This window comes from Suricata suricatta, chromosome 6, assembly GCF_006229205.1.
Source record: "Suricata suricatta isolate VVHF042 chromosome 6, meerkat_22Aug2017_6uvM2_HiC, whole genome shotgun sequence".
Lineage (NCBI taxonomy): Eukaryota > Metazoa > Chordata > Mammalia > Carnivora > Herpestidae > Suricata > Suricata suricatta.
Window position 1 is genome coordinate 33,817,973 of NC_043705.1, and position 19,006 is coordinate 33,836,978.

Below are 19,006 nucleotides of genomic sequence, written 5' to 3' on the forward strand. Positions count from 1 at the left end.
TTGGTGATGCGATGTTTCTTTCCTCTGGCAAAAGAACTGTATTGTTTTTTCCTCTACCAAAATCGATCTTAGGATTCTTCTTTCTTTTCTCTTGATCTCTAAAAATACAGAGATTCTAGCAGTTTGCCCTACTTCCCATTCTCACCTTCAGTGCTACTAACGTAACATAAAATCTAACCCATTTTAAGGGTACACTTAATGATTTTAATAAACATACGGTTATTCAACCAAAATCACTCAAAAAGCCCTCCTGCTTCTTCGCAATCAATCCCCACTTACACTGCTAGGCAACTATTAATTAATTGTCTCTACAGATTTCTTTTCTAGAAATTCATATAAGTGGATATGTGGTCTTTCGTATCTGGCTGTTTTCTTTTTCACTTGGCATAATGTTTTTGGGGGTCATTACTGTTAAAACATCTTATCAATAACCCACTCCTTTCTACTGAGGTATACAGGTATTTTTGTTTATCGTAATGACAGCATGTAACAGGAAAAGGAAATAAACACATTGCTATTTTGAAAATTAAAACATATAAAAAAAATAGGACTTTTAGGACCATTTCTACCTAAAGAAAAGACTATCGAGTCATACAGCATTATCGAAAGTCACAAACTGAACACTATAAGCAAATTTATCATGAAATTCTATAAGGACATTTGTTTGATTTATATTTATTTGGAGAAAAAAATGAAATAACCATACTGCTTTCTCTACTTTTATGGTAATCAAAGTAACCCAAATAAGCAGATAAATTTACAAGTACCTTAAATGTTTCACTGAGTACTTCATTTGTTTTCTCATTTTTAAAATTCTTTTTGTGTTACTAATGTTGAAAAGCTATTTAAACACCTTACTGCATGATTACTTTGCATGCTGTCAGATTTAGTGGTACTTTCAGAAATAAGCCAAATTTATATATGCAAGGTAAGCCTAATGAGTTAGGCTTACAAAAAATATCTGATTTTCAGAACCTAATGTGCTCAAGAAAGTGTTTGTTTTTAACTTAGGAGGACGGCTCTGTATTTAATTAGCCCTCATTTGAGTACGTAATCATTTTAATTTATTTCCACAAACACAGGACACTGTGCCCCAGCAGAAGATAATGTTCTTCATTAACTCAAGTAGGAACTTCGAGCGCAAGGGCAGGCGGCGTCTTCCAAGCTGTGATACAAAAACCCTAACTGCACACTACCAGACTTCATTCTTCCGTTTACGGTCACCTTTCTGAGACACACACTGGCTAATATATAAAACACTTTTAAGGAAGTATTCGGCCAATCCCCAGAAATCAAGAATTCCATATTTAATGTTTTATTTTACCTACTGCCTGGTTATGAGTATTCAATTATTAAAGAACAATGAGGCTTATTGAAATTCAAGTAGTAGTAATGTGTTAAAATTCAAACTTCAATCATTTGGATGGTGGTAGAGTTAAAAATCAATTCTGTCTTCACTGGTGGTGTAAAATATTAATAGCATAGATTGTACAGAGTGGTGAGAATAGATTTTACTTAGGCTGTTTGAAAGTAACTACTGTATTCTTGACAAGCTAATGATAGATCATTCATATCTACTATTCCTAAAAGCATAGAATCCAATTCTTCCTTAGGGCATTCATAATAAACTTTGATATCCTGTTATTTCCATTCCTTCCCCCAAATCTTAAACATATCCTGAAAGGAAAAAAAGAAATCTCTTGTTAACTACTGTAACTTTTTGAAAAGGTACTGGTGTTTTTGCCTAATTCTGTTTCATTCTTAATGTTTCTATTTGGACACCAGCATATCATTAGATAAAATTGCTTAAAAAATAATTCAAGCTCTTATTTCCAAATAAATGGGAATTTATAAAAATTAAGATCATTTGGTAACAAGTGGTTGGAATTTGACATGACATCACAAAAGGAATCAGTGGATAGCTTGTGAGGATGGATTAAATTTGGAGCATTATTTGGGTAGAAGCTTGGTCTAGCTAGCGTTGTGAAAACTCAGTGCAGTTCTTTGGGATTCTTCATGCTATGATCTGTACCATTCTATATTTTCTGGAAAACTTTAGTAAATATGTTATGAAAGCTTAAACACCTTGTGTGTGTGTGTGTCCCTCCCCCCAAGGCAAGTTTAGCAAGTCGTCTGAGTCGTTACATCAGCTCTGCTCTATATGACAACAGGCCGGTCTCCACAATTCTCCACAACTAGGTCAGAGTACCCTAGAGGAGATTTTAATTTCTATAGTTCTCCTTTTGCCCAAAGTTCTAAATTCTTCCATTTATATGGAAAAAAGTGTATAATTTCAGAAAGGAAAGTCTCCTTTTTTTTTTTTTAAATACATAATGAATACTATCGAAATAATGCATAATTTGAACTTTAGAGACAACTGTCCTTACTTAGCTTTGGATATATTTGAGTTGAGCAATGCCCATTAAGGTTACAAATAAACTTGCAAAATGTCAAATGCACAGTAGTTAAATTCTACCTGAAATAATGTCATTAGACATGTTTTAAAAAATTATTTTTGATTCAATGCTTAGTATGTGAGGATAGAATTAGCATTTTAAGATTTATAGACTTTTGCACTCTCTTTAATTGTATGAGAAAAAAAAATGTCGATTCCTACAAGCTTAGTTACACAGCTCTTGGAAGCACCCACTTGTAAACGTGGTAATAGAACATGTATTAAAGTCATAAAGTACACATTTATACCATAAATACAAGCAATTATCTTTCCGAAACATACATGCATGCATAAATAACATGTAACAAACTAGCTCCAGTGAGTGAACTTGTAGATCCATTCACAGTAAATTTACTACCCAGGAACAGTCCTAAGTGAGCTTGAAGCTATACTGAGTATCTCTAGTATTTTTTAAAGGTTCATGCGTGGTTTTGGTATAAAATGGGCCCTAAAAGCAAGCTAGATGCTCGTCTTGGAACTTGACTCAGGAAACAGAAATCTACTACAATGCCAGAGAAAAAAGTTATTATATATAACTTTTTGAAACAGTTTTTCATTTTTTAAAATATGCATAAATATGGCCACATATATTGTATTTTCAAGAGAGATTTTAGAAGGGAAATTCTGGCTATACATGACTCATCAGGTCGCAAGCAAACTCTAGAACTAACCTCTTGCATTAAATACAACTCCACTATAAAGCCGTTTTGACAGGATAACCATTATATATAAAATGGATTTGCATGTAACCATTTTGGAGTTTTATAAGACAAATAACAATAGTCTTTCAATATTGATTTAAATTAAAAAGTATTATCTTGGGAGTTGGAGAGGCAAAAAATAAGAAAACAATTTGATCCATCGGGGAATCTGGCTGAAGATTAAGGGTCTAAGACCATGCAACAGTGGGAAAACTTAACTCCAAAGCATCATTTACACTGATCAGTAGGAACTGGATATTCACAGAAAGTACTCATTACATCTGCCTTAACAAGGTAAGTGAGGATTTATAAAATGAACTGAAAAAGGCACAACAAATACTATCTACGGATTACAATAAAAAATATTCTAAAACACTTTGGTATGTCTGAAAACCCAGCCCAAAACTAATTAGTGAGAGTTTTCCTCTAGAAGATGAAGTATTAATGAAGAAAAACATGTTTATGTAATTCCAGAGATCAAAAATCATGATCTTACAAGGTAAATGTTTTATTATTTTAACCTCCTTTAGCAAACGAAAACTAACTTTTAAAAAGAACCATCGATATCGATATCAGTTTGGTGTTTCTTTTTATTTGGTCTGAAAGACTCCTTTTTAAAAAAAGGCATCATTTTCCTTCCCATAAGGCATCTTTCCCAGAGCTATAAATGCGCTTGTCCAAAATTAGAGGCAGTTTTTTTCAGAAAAAGCCAATAGTATATCAAAATACAAGATACAGCATTTTATTACACATATTTCTGGCAAGAGAGCATGACATGGTTCCAAATAATTTTAATAGCAAGGAAATAATGTTGTAACTCAAAGTAAACTGCCTTTCACTTTATCTCTTTTTTTCTGATTCTATACTATATGACTTCTGTTCTTCAGGCTTAGAATAAATTAGGAATACAACTTAAAACCAGAACCTAGTTAAAGAAAAAGTGACACCGAAAACAGCAAAAGTCAACTCAACACAGTTAAAACTGGGAAAATTTTAATTACTGAGCATCAAATGCACTTTACATTGATAACTGCAGTACTGAAAGTATGACATTTTAAATCTTTTTCTCAAAAAAGGTTAGTGATTTTCTTTTTCCTAGGAAACAACGGAGATCCGACTATGAACACTAATGTGGCCGGTCTACCTCACTATGGTTTAGTTAGTGCTAACCTCAATAGGTGTGCACACTTCCTGTCTACAATAAGGTAGACTGCAAACTTCTAGTTGAATTTTAGCAAAAACTGCATGAGATGATTCAAAGGAATGTCAAATTTGTGAAGGGCAAACTCATAGAATTTTACAATGAGATTACTTTTTTGCTTCAAGTGCATCTAACTTGAGAATACAGGCAATTTTTCTTTCCTAATCCATTAGAAAAATATTTTTGCAGTAAGTCTGGTGTCTTCTTAACCAAGACTGGGTTGTTTTTAAGAAAAGATTATCAGCCCTGTGGTTAGCTTCCCACAGTTGATAAAAATCTATCAAAAACATCTTAATATAATTTGCAAGAAAAAATTTTGTTTTTCAAAGGCTGCAGAACAGGAAAGAAATAGCACTTCTTATTCTTATTTGTATAAGCACAAACACTTAAAGCTAGTCATACTGCAGGTAAACCCAATACAGTATTCAAAAGTTCTATAAAAATGAACAAAAGATACATGTTTACTTCCACTGCTCCACTGGTCAAACGTCAGGTCCTCTTGAGAGCTGCACTGCAGTTCGCTGGTCCAATGTGAGTTCAAAGTCCTTCTGGGCCCAATGGTGTCCACGTGCCAGATAAATTCAGTTCAAAACACGGAAATCAGGGCAAAGACTCCATACAACAGAGCACAGGGATATGCTACTAAAAGTTGCTGTCCTTCCATGGCTAACGCAGAAATAAAGATTTTGGATGCAGAAAAACTACACCATCCAATAATTCCAGCAGTGAGAAGGATTCCTACCATTCCTCTGTAACCAACAAGGAAAAACAGGTAGTAGATGAGATTAGATACATAAAAATATAATAATAACCCAATTCTAAAGAAAAGCATTTTAAAGCCACATTACACACATATGCAGACATGGTCAAGACTTTGTTTTCAAATGCTAAAATAATGCACCTCACAGTGAATTCAATAATGCTGAATTAGTTATTCACATTCAGCAATGTGATAAAAAAACTCACTTATAATTACAGTTTACACGTGTCAGCAAAGGAGCCAGGCTTCTTAACGCTGGCATTACTGACACGCTGGACGATGCACTCTCGTTGTGAAGGGCTGGTCTGCACACTGTTAGGTGGCCGGCAGAGCCCCCGGCCTTCAGCACCTCCGCACCCCCCACAATCACCTCCAGACACAGCCAAATGCCTCCCGAGAGCCAAACTGCTCTGGTTAGAAAACAGTGCGTTCAAGGAAAATCTCTTTTGTAAAATCCAAATGTAAATGTACCAATCTCAACAAATGAAGAGTCGAAGTTTCTACACTGAAATCTGAAGCATTTTTATGCAAGGCAGAAACACTGTGAAGCCCTGATCTTGCAAATCTCCAGTATCAAATCGCTGCCGCACGCTCTCCTCCGAAGCCCCTCCTTTTAACTTTCCTTGTGCAACAAAGCCCCCTGGCGGGGTGTGCCAGGCCCCAGCCCCAAGGAGGAGCCTGGACGGCTGAGAAAGAATCCCTACCCTGGCTGTGAGGAGAGAATTTCTCAGTAGGAATTTACACCCTTCTTTCTCACCTGACCTAAAACAGTATTTAACAAATTACACACTTACAGCTGCTTACATAGACATCTGAGAACCCAGTAGGCTACTAACAGCCTCTTGCCATAAAAAGAATGTTTCATTTTCACTTAAAAAGCTGCCAAATGGAGAGTATGTGTTTTATTATTCATTCACTTAGCATATGCCCAATCTTTAAGAAATCAGATACAGTCTAAAAAACATCAGAGACGGAAAGTACAATTTTAACAACCTGATCTTTTCATGCATATTTAAGTTAACCATCACTCCTGTTCAGTTTGTTTACTGACACTGCTAAGTAGACGCAAAAGTAGTGAAATTCTTTATCACAGGTAAAAGCAGAGATGGCAATAAAACTTTTAAAATTTATTCTTAGTTTTAGTGTTAATCACTGAAATGCATGTAGTATAGTCCTCATTCACAACAAGCACTATATATCATGTTCGATGAATTAGTGATTTATCTCAAACTGATAGGTGAGGTAAATCCTACTACAGAGAATTAGTCAATCAATCCCCAAAATAAAGATCAGTACTTACTGCAAAGAAAATATCACTGCGAAACTGGAAAGCAGGATCATGGGAAGAAGACAGTACCCGAGGACACTTGCCACACAACCAAATGAAACACCGGTCATACTCATTAGGTTTAGTAAACAAAACATTCCTAGACATCCAATTGCACTGATCCCATATACATAGCCAAACTGGATTTTGCCAGCCTATGGGTAAAGAAAGGATTATGGGTTAAAGGGGGAAAAAAAAAGTTATGTTTGGCTTTATTTCACCTAAAATAGTACATGTAGAAAATATTCAATTTGTGAGCATCAAAATCTGCACAGGCATCTTTTTTTTTAATTTTTTTTAACATTTATTTATTTTTGAGAGAGAGGGAGGGAGTGCATGAGCGGGGGAGGGACAGAGAGAGAGGGAGACACAGAATTCAAAGACAGGCTCCAGGCTCTGAGCTGTCAGCACAGAGCCCGATGCGGGGCTTAAACCCACGAACTGTGAGATCCTGACCTGAGCCGAAGTCGGACACTTAACTGACTGAGCCACCCAGGCGCCCCCAGACATCTATTCTTTATGCAGAATAGTAAAACAAGGATGGGCTATTACACCTTTCTCAAGAAGTCTGGGGTACCTACTTCCCAATATGCATATATTTTTTTTCATTTTCCAGGTACTAGATGAACAATTCAGCAAATATAGACACAAAATCATGCTACGATCACCTTTAAGAAGTAGATTTCTAAAAAGAAATCTGTCTGATTTTAAGCAAATAAACTACAGAGACAAGATGGAAAATCCTGGATAATAGCCAATATCCCTTGAAAGCAACAACTACCACCAAAATTGCCCCAAAGCAATTTATTCTCATTGGCAGATGCAGTCAACAATCGTTTTAACAGCAGAAATAATTTCATCTTTCACCTATATGGCTGTTAAAGGACCTAAGAGAAAGGAAGTCAGAGTAATTAGGACACCAGGGTTTCATGGGGAAGGGAGGAGAAAAGAAAAATGATGAACAAGCAAGAAACATATAATGGAAGATATATTTTTCTTTCATTATTTTTCCAAATCACTGGTGGATTTATACAGCCTTTGATAAACAAACAAATAAAACAAAACTTAATTATGCTTTTGTAAAAGACATTTCTGAACAGACTAAGACACTGATGTGTTAGGGGCACCTGGGTGGGTCAGTGAGTTAAGCGCCTCTCAATCTCGGATCAGGTTATGATCTCACAGTTTGTGAGATGGAGCCCCGCGCTAGAATTCTCTCTCTCCCCCTCACATGTGCACACGTTTTCTCTCTCTCTCTCAAAATAAATAAGTAAACTTAAAAAAAAATACAAATATATTACATTTATTATCAATGGGAGAAGTAATGAATGGGTATAAATTCAAGTAACTCAATACCATTCAAAACACAGGAAAGATCTGAAGTCTCAAAAATGGCTCTTGGCCATTAAAGGATGTTCTTTAATCTCATACTGAGTTCAAACTAAAACCTTACCAGTAACAATGTGGCTCCAAAGGCCAGGCAAAAAACCATTGGTCCTGCCAAATCTGTCTCATTCATGATGCTGCCATCTGCTACTTTTAATGGATGTAACACTGTTAGTGTTTTTTGCCAGATGTGGTCAAAATTGATACCTAATTCTGAAAGAAGAGGAAATAAGAAAGCCAATTAGGATTCGTGACATACCTTTACGTTAGTCCAGAATCTATGTTGGAGCAGGAGACAAAATGCAACACTCAGCAAGACGAGTCATTATTTTGGGGAGCCCTCACTACTAGTCTTCCTGGAGTGTGGTGCTTCTTCCATAAAATCCCTATTTCTGGTTTGGGGATGGACGAGTGTTTGGATATGGCAAAACAAGACGTTCTCACCACGACTGCGTAACAAAGGATATATGGACAGGGTTCAGTGTAAGGAGTTCTTCACCTGGGGCTTCAGGAGTAACTGGAGACGTTATGAAATTGTGTATAAAACTATGTTTCTATACAGGTGTGCATTTCTCTTTATAGTGTTCATAGCTTTCTTAGACTTTCAAAGGGTATCCGACCCCTCCCCCATTCAGCAGAACTACTGCTTTATGGGTTTGGAATACAACTTGAAAATCACCATATTTTTCAGTGATGTTATGAGTTCTGCCAGCTTCTTCCATGTAGAATAATCACTACCATGCTATTTCCTTCCATTTCTTCTGACAGAATTCAATCAATAACGTGAAGTAAAAGTCAATGCTCACATATTGACCTAATTATCACCTTATAACCATCTATAAAAAATGTGGTCCCTTATGGCTCAATATGGTTTCATACACATTCTCTTCAAAATGGGTTACTTAGTAGAAAACTTTTTTTTCTTTAACATTATTCTTTCAAAGGAAAGGAGAACTTCTCCAAATTACGGGTTATTTTTACAACCAGCTGGGCACTACAGAGTACTGTGGAACCCACGCTACCTTCTAATAAAGGTGGCTCATCCTCAAAGCTGTTTCCGTAGAACGGCTGCGGGGTCGTCGGGGTGTACGCCTGCGCCGGCTGGAAAATCTGCCCGCTGTACGGCTGCTGCGGCTGCGCCATGTCCGGAGGGACAAACCGGCTTTGCTGCGGGTAGTCATAGCCAGCATACGGTCTGCAAGTCAAAGTTCCGCGTCTCAGAACCCTGTCGGCAGTGGATATCCCGGAGGACGAGACGGCCCCAGTCACACACTTGCTAGGACAGCCACTTGGCCAGTTTTCATAAACGGTGCTGAAATGGCTACTGAGATCAGTGCGACCGTCTCCAGGGGTAAGCTGTCAGCGTTTTTTAGAGAATCTTCCTGACGACGCCAGTACTCACGTACACAGCGCTCAGGAATTTTACAAACTATGAAATTTTTAAAGATTTGGTGGTCAACAGATGAGAACTTAAAAATCTTACTTATTTCTCCTCCTCCAGTAAGTGTATATAATATAAAAACAGCTGAGGAATAAAATTTATACCTAAGAATATGAATGAAAATGTAACATGACCGATTTTGTACTAATTATGTAATTCTCCATTGTGGTCTGAATCTCTGCTGAATGTCACATCATTCTTCTTTACTCTCTAGTATTTTTTTTGCAAGTGTAAATCTCTTTAAGAACAACCATCAATTTCAAACACAGACCGGAAAATTTCAAGCCTCTTTCTCTGAAAGCTTTCTGAATACAACAGAATGTTGTTAGTACATCTTGCATTTGAATAGCACTTTCAACTTTTCAAAGCAGGTATACACCTCCTGTCTCATTTGATATGTGCTATAGTAATCCTGCATTGTAGACAAAGAGGTTTTACCATGGCTATTTTAAAAATGAAAAAGAAAAACCAAACGGAACAGAAGGACACTGAAGCAGTATCTTTAAAAACTTGTTTTACCATGTTCTGGGAAAAAAATATGACTTACGTAGCAATGAGACTAATCAAAATACAGAGTAAGAAATATAGAAGTAAAATAATTACTTTGAAAGATATTTTTAAAAGAACTGAGAAGGCTTAAAGATCCTTTAATTACCTTTTAAGATTTTATAGTTTCCTTTTAATAAATATAAAATCTAATGACTACCATGAATATTATTTGAGATTTTAGCATTAAATCTAATTTTTAAATTAACTGAACATCTTGATTAAAAGCAAATCCGGGGCTGCCTGGCTGGCCCAGTTAAGTATCCGATTCTTGATTTTCGCTCAGGTCATGATCTCACACTTTGTGAGACAGCCCCACAGTTGGCTCTGCTCTGAGACAGCGGAGCCTGCTTGGGATTCGTTCCTCCTCTCTCTCTCAATAAATAAATAAATAAATAAATAAATAAGCATTTAAAAATAATAAAAGCAAATCCAAAAATGGCAAAATTTCAACTATACATAAATCTCTGGAGCCTCCAACGGGACTGAGATTTCAGATTCATTTACCACTCTAATCCGATCCAAGCTTTAAAAAATGTCATTTTTCTGGCTATATAGTAATATTGAAATTGATGAAGCATTTTTTTCAATTTTCAAGGTTTTCAGTTTTATTTATTTATTTTTGAGGGACGGAGGGAGGGTGGGGGGAGGGGGGGAGAGAGAGAGAGAGAGAGAGAGAGAGAGAGAGAGAGAGAGAGAGAGAGAGAGAGAGAGAGAGGGAGGGAGGGAGGAAGCACACATGAGCAGGGGAAAAGCAGAGGGAGAGGGAAAAGGAGAATCCCAAGCAAGTTTTGTGCTGTCAGTGCAGAGCTGAACACAGGGCTCAAATTCACAAACATCAAGATCATGATCAAGAGTCAGATGCTTAACAGACTGAGCCACCCAGGTGTCCCAAAGCACTATTTTAACAGCAAATGATAAAAACCAAAAACAGTGATCAGTAAATATACTATATGGGCACAAATTACTATGCACCCATTAAAAGGAAAAAGGTACTTCTATGTGTACTAATAAGGAATGATAATCAAAAAATATTCAGTGGACGGAAACAAAAAACATCCCATGTTCAGAATAGTATATATCACATATACCCACCGTGATTGTACTTTCTAGAATACATCTGCATCTATATATTTTATACACATATACATACATTACATAAAATTACATAGGTTTGAGTATAATGTAACATTTAATATAACACATACAATTATATAGGTAAAGGAACCTGGACCAAGGGGAAGTGGAAGATTTAATTTTCACATTAAAAACTTTTGTACCTTTAAAACTGTAATACATTTCTTATTTATCAAAATTCATTCATTCTAAAATATGTTATAAGTAATATACAAGTACTACTGAAAATTTGCATAAATACAAATAACCTATTTGAATGTCACTTTGTAAAGCACAGTTGTGTTTAATGTGAATTATATCATATTACCATACTATAACTTTAGGAGGTTTCTTTTAACATCTTTCACATTTTACTACACTATAACTTTAGGAGGTTGTTTTTAACATCTTTCCCGTAATATGGGGCACCTGGGTGGCTCAGTCGGTTAAGCTTATGGCTTCGGCTCAGGTCATGACCTCAGGTTCGTGGGTTCGAGCTCCATGTTAGGCTCTGTGCAGACAGCTCAGAGCCTGGAGCCTGATTCTGTGTCTCCCTTTCTCTTTGCCCCTCCCTGCTCATGTTCTGTCTCTGTCTCAAAAATAAATAAAACATTAAAAAAAATAATAAAACATTTTTCCCATTATAAAGATGTAGAAACTAATATTTAGGTGTTAAACTAATTTGCCTATGGTGGTGTCAAGATTCAAAACTAGACTTTTTAATTCCAGGGATTAACTCTTAGCAATCATAATAAAAATCACCCTCAAATCCTACTTAATGGAGACAGCTATAATATCTTTTTTCCATATATGCCTTTCCTCATTTTAGTATGAAATATGTTGATTTCTGCTTACTTAAACATATACACATATCCCACAGAATTAGCTGGTAGAACTGAACTAGGAGAAGAATTCACATTTTCTGATTTAGCACAATATGCTATTATGTTGATCTCTGTTAGTGGAGTTTATGAAACAGCTAGAAAAGCTCCATATGGAGGCTTAGACAATCTGCATCGACAGAATGTATTTTATTCTCTTTCTTTTTCACAGATAGAGAGAGAGAATATCAATGTGTACGCAACAGACAAAACAAAAAGAACGGTACAGACCAGTGGTTCTCAACCTCTTTGTTCTTAGGATCTCCTTTTACTATAAAAATGTATTACTGGGAAACCCAAAGATTTATTATTTCTGTGAGCTGAATCTGTCAATATTTATCATATTAGAAGTGAAAACTGAGAAATGTTTAAAATGTTTAATGGGGCTCCTGAGTGGCTCAGGTCCTGATCTCACAGTTCCTGAGTTAAAGCCCCGCATCGGGCTCTGTGCTGACAGCTCAGAGCCTGAAGCCTGCTTTGGATTTTGTGTCTCCCTCTCTCTCTGGCTCTAACCCATTTGCACTCTGTCTCTCTCGATCTCTCTCAAAAATAAACATTAAAAAAATTAAATATTTCTTCATTCAAGGTCACAATAAATCTATTCTATGTTGGCATAAATTTTTAATGAAAGAATAACTTTAAAAAATTACCAAGAAAAGCAGCACTTTATTATATTTTTGACAATCTCATTCATGTATGGTTTAACAGAAGACAACTAAAAATTCTCATATCTGCTTCTGCATTCAGTTTGTGGTGATATATTGCCTTAGATGAAGTATCTGAGGAAAATCTAGTCAGGCAGACTAGTTGGAGAATTAATCTTTTCAGATTATCATGAATATTCTTTTCATACTATATCAAAACTCAAAGCAAAGTGGTAGTTTTTTAAATTTAAGATGCAACACAGAAGACGGAACAATAGAAATAAACTTTTTCTTTAAGGTTATTTGAGAGAGAGATAAATAGTGTGTGTGCATGCACACACATGCAAGCAGAGAAGGGGCAGAGAGAATCCCAAGCAGGCCCCACACTGTCAGCACGAAGCCCCAAGGTAGGGCCTGAACTCACAAACTGTGAGATCATGACCTTAGCCAAAATCAAGAGTCAGATGCCCAACTGAGTCACCAGGTGCCCCACCAAGAACTTTTTATACTGTCACAAAATACAGTGATGTGCTATGCACTTCGAATGGATCCTTTCTTTACTCATGTGTGATTCTGTAACATTCACTGCTGATTTAGAAAATATTAGTATGAGTTATACATATCTCCCAAATACGGACTTATTTAATATAAAAACATATATATGAGGGATAAATATAAGAAAATCTCATTTGTTACTATGACCAGTGATTTCATCAGAAGAATGGTTATTACTAGGACAATTATGGACAATTATGGACAGTTTTCCCAAATCGCAATTTTTACCTGAAAACATGAATTTAACCACTGGCTACACATACTGCCAGTTTTCTCTCTTGAAGTAAGAGGCTCAACTATTTCATCCTCAAGAAAATATCTGCCCGGTACTCAGGTCTAAATAGCCGTAGCTTGTCACATGTTCTTTCCAGTAAAAATGGCTTTCATGAAAAAGCAGTCAATTCAACCTGATTCAAACTGCACGGGGCCTTTTCCTAGAGACAATTATTGCACTCCAGTATGGACCAGGAGGACTGTTTCCCATTTTGTCATGCAGAGCATTTTTACTGCATGTGTACAGAAGAGTCAGGATTTAATTACGCGGTAATTTTTACTGCTTCATCAAGGGCCTCCTTAAATAAAAGTGGTTCCCCCAACATTCCAGCAAGTGTGTGGCGATGAGAAATATAATGATTAGTAGAACAATATGATGCCCTTATCTTGATTCAGCATGATTACCAATCATTGTTTTTACAATAACAGTACAGACGTCAACACACTTAAAAAGGTATATGTTTTAGTACTGTGTTAAGAATAGTCTTGACCTTAAAGACTCCCTGAAAGGTCTCAAGAACCCTCTGGGGTCTGCAGGCCACACTTCAGAATGGCTGATGTAAGACTCATAAATATCATGTAAGGAAGAGAAATAGCCCTCAAGAAAACGATCGCTTCAAAAGGGGTGTCTTTGGGGCACCTGGGTGACTTAGTTGGTTAAGTTTCGACTTTGACTCGGGTTCTGATCTCACAGTCTGTGAGTTCAAGCCCCGCATTGGGCTCTGTGCTGACAGCTCAGATACTGGAACCTGCTTCCAATTCTTTATCTCCTCCCTTCTGTGCCCCCTTCCCTGCTCATACTCTGTCTCAAAAATAAACAAACATTAAAAACAAACAAACAAAACACAAAAAGGTGTCTTCGTTCCTTCTTCAAGATGCAAGATGAGAAAAATAACACCACGGAATTTTACTGTTTTCCTGTTCTGGTAGGATCTGGTCAGGAAAATTCCCAACTTGCTCCTGCTGGCTTTAAACTAGAACATAGTATGGTAGATATGATCTGTATTGACTAAACTGACACTGTATTCCATAAAGATATTTATCAGTTAAGTCAGAAAAGGAAAAAATGCTAATTTTAAATACTTTAAAAATATGTAATTGGTATTTTATAAGCATATCTGGCATACAATGTGGGACCTGTCCAATACAACAGTCATAAAACTCAACAGATTGAGATCAAAGGGCCTTTCACTTTTTGTTGTTACATGAATATATAAATGATACTTAAAAACTAAACCCAATTATTACTGCTAATACATTAAGCTTTCTGTTTTTCTGGGCTTCATCTATAAGCTCCTATTTGTTAACTGGAATGGTAGGTATATAAGCACCGGGAATAAAACGTCATTACACTGAAGCAGTGCTTACGGGCACATGATTTGGTTGTAATGGAACTGAGAATAGTTAGCGACAGAATATGTAAACCACCTCCCTGCAGAAAAGATGATGCTAACAGGGATGAAAAGGTAAGTCACACCTTTAAGTGATGCAAACAGGGACAGGGCTGGAAAGAAAGGCCGAGATAAATACACCTGGGAGGCTGTAATCTAAATGTCACACTTCTGATGAATCCAAACATCTTTTAGTTAAAAACAGGCCCACATACCGAGACAGGTTTTCCAAAAACCCTGCGTCTGCACTCTGGCCAGTCTTTCATTCACTTCCCTCTTGTACACAGTTTAAAAACAAAACAACACACACAGACACATACATACACACAACAAAAACACATTTTTAACTAAATAAATGAATGGATATTTCTCAACAAGATCTTCCCAATTCTGCCCAGTTAATTGATCAAAAAACAGACAAATCTCCAACACTTTATAGCCGAGACTTTAACAGAAAGGAAAAAAGTGATTCACAGATAGTGTTTTAGATGCTCACTCCCACTGTTCGATGTGTTACGATTTAGGGGGGCAAAAAGCCTTAGAATTTATCAAATTAAGCAGATTCAAGGGGTCGACGGGTTGTAAAAAGTATAGCTTATCCAAGACAGACCATGCTGAGGGCTGCATTTGGTGTTTGGTTTGCTTTTTAAATTCTTGGGCACTTCCGTTCAGATTTATTAATTCATGTTTGTCTCAGACTGACTCAATTCCCAACCTGTCTGACCCTCATCCTGGAATAACCTTCGTGAGGTTTTTCATTCTGGGTCCACAGAGCAACATCAGACAGCACACCCACTGAGTGCAGAGTTTATGTGGCCATGTCAATGCATGCATTTATCGCTCAGAAACAGGCCCGTCACATTGACAAGATTCCTGAAGGAGCCCTGAAGCATGTAAACACGGCTAATCCACCCTAGTATCGTTAATGACTGCTGAGATTCCCTTCACAGTCCTAAGAGACTAAGAATACAATGTCCTACAGATTGGCAGAAAACCTCAGCTAACATATTTCTGCCACTAACACCAGAAACTATGAAAAAAATCAGGGTGTTTTGTTTTGTCCTTAACAGTTTTGGGTGAAAGGTTTTCAGATCCGTCTTCAGTCTGCAACTGGCAACTTGTGTGTACCTGCCACAAGGTAATAAAAATGATTACCAGTTGCTAATACGAAATCACCTGATGACTCACAGAACGGGCAGGTTATACTGCTGCACAGTGTGAGAACGCACAGTGAATTAACATTGATAAGGTCTGAAATCTGGACTGATTTAACTTTTAAACTAGCCACCACACGATTTTAAATTTTTAACTGGTTCCGTGGACCAAAAGCCTAGGTATCTTCCAGGTCCTTCAAGCTCCTATCCAAGCAGTTCTTTAACAATTTACTTTTGCACTCAGGGCACAATCAAATACTTTGCACAAGGTACTCAACTCTAACTAGGGCAATCCTTCAAACTAAAACCAGTGTCAGAGATCATTCCAGAAGAAGGAAGATTATGAAAAATCACGTTCCTGACAAGGGCATGTTGACACATTCAGTTTTAGGCAGTACCAAACACTCAGGATACATGCTTTCACTTTAATCTTGACTAAATAAATGGTCAAAGTTGACAGGTTACTTGCTATAGGGTCCTCCACTTCCTCCATAATCATATGACTGCTGTGGCTGGTCATCGATGCTGTAACTTGTCTGGTAGAAACCCGTGTTTAAGTTATCAAAGCCTGACATTGCAAATGATCTGTAAGAGAAGAAGAATGGCAAATACTGTTTATACCCAAGGTCCTACTGAATTCGTTTCCATACTAAGCAAAAAGCCTCAGAAGGCAGTAAATTATTTCCTCTGGAATTTGGGGAAACAGCATCTGGGTGGCAGTTACAAAGGAAACATCTAATCTCGAAATCAAGAGCTGGGAAGACACCTTCCCTTCAAGCCAGCCGGCTCCTGGTCATTCAATTGTTACTATTATAATTGTCACTATAATTAGGGGAAGGGGAGTGGGAGAACTGGTTCCTTGGAGGTCTAAAAACAACAAAGACGATTCCTCCCCTTGGGGCAGGGCTTTGCCGCTGACAACGCGACTGCCTCCTAGCAAAATAAGGCCTGTGCCTGCCGCGACGGTGCAGACCCCTAGAAAACCACGGTTGAGGTGCAGGGGCCGCAGCAAGGCAAGGACCTGAAAGGGAGCGAGGGTCTGAGCGAAAGGACCGGAACGCTGGCTGCGCCGAAGGGCGGCAACAAGCCGCGCCGCCCAGGCCTGGGGAGAAGCCGAACACTGTGCCACAGGCCCGAGACACTCACCAAGCGCAGAACCAGCGGTTACGGCGTCAGCAGCTCCAGCAACCCCCCAAATCCCCCAAACACGGATTAAGACTCTGAACTATCTCCGTGGCTACGTGTCACAAGGCCAAAGAACTGCTTCCGGGGCACCCCCTCTCGCGCATGCGTGTTGGCAGACTTCGCCCGCCCTCTTGGGTCGGATATGGGGCGGGCCGGGGAAGGGGAAACCTCATACGGAGCATGCGCAATATCGACTAACTGGTTTCGTTGCGGGCCAATGAGAAGGGAAATAGTTCCCGTAACCTGGGTACCGAGAGAGGCCGAAAGACGCAGGCGCAGAAATTGGTTTGTTCCTGTTTGTGGGAAGAACCTTCAATAGACCAGAGACCTGCGGAAGGATGTGCCAGGGCTGATACTGAGCGTACCGAGTCGGTCTCTTGTCCACAGACCACAGAATGCCGGTGTCTCTGGACTAAGTGTGATTCAGACAGTGTTACAGAGGTTAGGTGTATTATTTAATTCTTACAACCTAATGCGATGATTACGCTGTTACTCTCCTAGTAAGTGAGGCTGTTAAATGTTCATTTAGTAACATTGAATGCGGTGTTGCACAACAGCTCACCTAGGCTGTTGGAGATACTATGATGAATGCAAGCGAAATGGTACTGCTTACCTGGGATTGGTTGGGGTCGGGTTATCAAACACATAAATACATGGAAAAGTGTTACTAGCATTTTTAAGTGCTCTATAGTTCCTTGAAAGAGTGTGGTATTCATCTGGGACGGAAAATCTGGAAAGCCACTTTGAGAAGGGGATGGTCAAAACGGAGTTAAAGAAAAGGGAAAAGAGGGGAAACAGAAGAACATGAATATTTCAGGCAGTGAGTGCAAGGTGTAGGATTAAGGAAAACATGGTGTGAGGAAAGGGGTGACCTTTGCACTATTAACATTTTAATCTAAATGATTCTTGTGGAGCAGAGGGGTGTAGGGGATGCTGCCTTGTGCCCTGTTGAATGTTTGGCAACATCCCTGAACTTTATCAGCTATATGCAAATAGTACAACTCCCATCCCTACTGCCACCTTGAGACAACTGAAAATGTCTCTTGGATAACATCAGAGTTTGGGAATCCCTGGTCTAAATGAAGCTAGGATAGTTTGAGAGGCAAATGAGAAAAGACCCACAGGAGTTGAGGCTGGAGCTACAGGCCAGGACCAGGGACAAGGTGTCTTGTGGGATTCTGGTGTTGGTTCTAAAAGAAAAGGGGAACCAGTGAGGATTATAAACTAAAGAGTGGTTTAATTAGATTCTTTTCATTGCTCAGACTTCTGTGTGAAATCACTTTCTGTAAGTGCAGGAATCCTAATTCCAAACGCTATGGTGTTAACCAATGAGCAGAACGGTCTTCAGAGCTTATAGTATTAAATTTTATACCACAAGCCCTTGCAGTATATGCTGCCTCCCAAATCCCATGGTCTTTACAGGAGAAACAAGGCCTTTGCTCTGGGACCAGTTTCCAAAGGAATAATAAAATTTCACTACCGAAAACTTTTTTTCCAACACTCACACTATATTGAAACAAACAAATAGAAACAAAAAACCTGTGCATACCCCTCCAGATGAAAGAGGAATATGAAAAGAACGTAACTGAAAAACCAAGGAACATACTCTTGAGCTGAATGGGCAGCTACCCTTTGAAGGGTCAGAAAGCTTCTGAAAGAGCTCATCAAATTTTTTAATGTACCAACTTTTATCTGATGTAGGTACCATCTGTACAACTCTTATAAGAATGACCATTAGCCTAATTTGCTGGAGACAGCCACATTTGTCCCATTTTATGCCTGTTTTTTCCAGCATAATTATTAATACTGTCCCTTTTTTGCTATCAAAAATATCCCAGTTAGGTTGATAAATTATATGGTTATATTCTCTAAGCTATATTATGTATGAGGCTGAGTTTCTGGTTATCAATGGTATGCAGTAATCGATTATTTCATCTACTTAATGTTCTTAGGGTTGAAAGAAAATTCTAGTCTCCTTTGATTCTTCTGA

General features: G+C 38.0%; 2 protein-coding genes across 4 annotated transcripts in view; one reads left to right on the plus strand and one right to left on the minus strand.

Moving 5' to 3' along the window:
• Positions 1-3,728: 3,728 nt before the first annotated feature.
• On the minus strand, positions 3,729-17,117 carry YIPF5 (Yip1 domain family member 5). The gene is made up of 6 exons (XM_029942173.1): positions 16,978-17,117; positions 16,297-16,416; positions 8,853-9,025; positions 7,898-8,043; positions 6,418-6,599; positions 3,729-5,106 (listed from the first exon to the last, which is right to left on the minus strand). Exons 2-6 carry the CDS (start codon positions 16,404-16,406, stop codon positions 4,944-4,946), a joined length of 774 nt encoding a protein of 257 aa, XP_029798033.1. The 5' UTR covers positions 16,407-16,416; positions 16,978-17,117; the 3' UTR covers positions 3,729-4,943.
• Positions 17,118-17,265: 148 nt separating this feature from the next.
• KCTD16 (potassium channel tetramerization domain containing 16) overlaps positions 17,266-19,006 on the plus strand; it is a 275,760-nt gene continuing 274,019 nt past the window's right edge. For all 3 annotated transcript variants that reach the window (XR_003909825.1, XR_003909826.1, XM_029942174.1), the window contains exon 1: positions 17,266-17,457. The gene's annotated coding sequence lies outside the window, so the exon portion shown is untranslated. The remainder of the gene's footprint in view (positions 17,458-19,006) is intronic.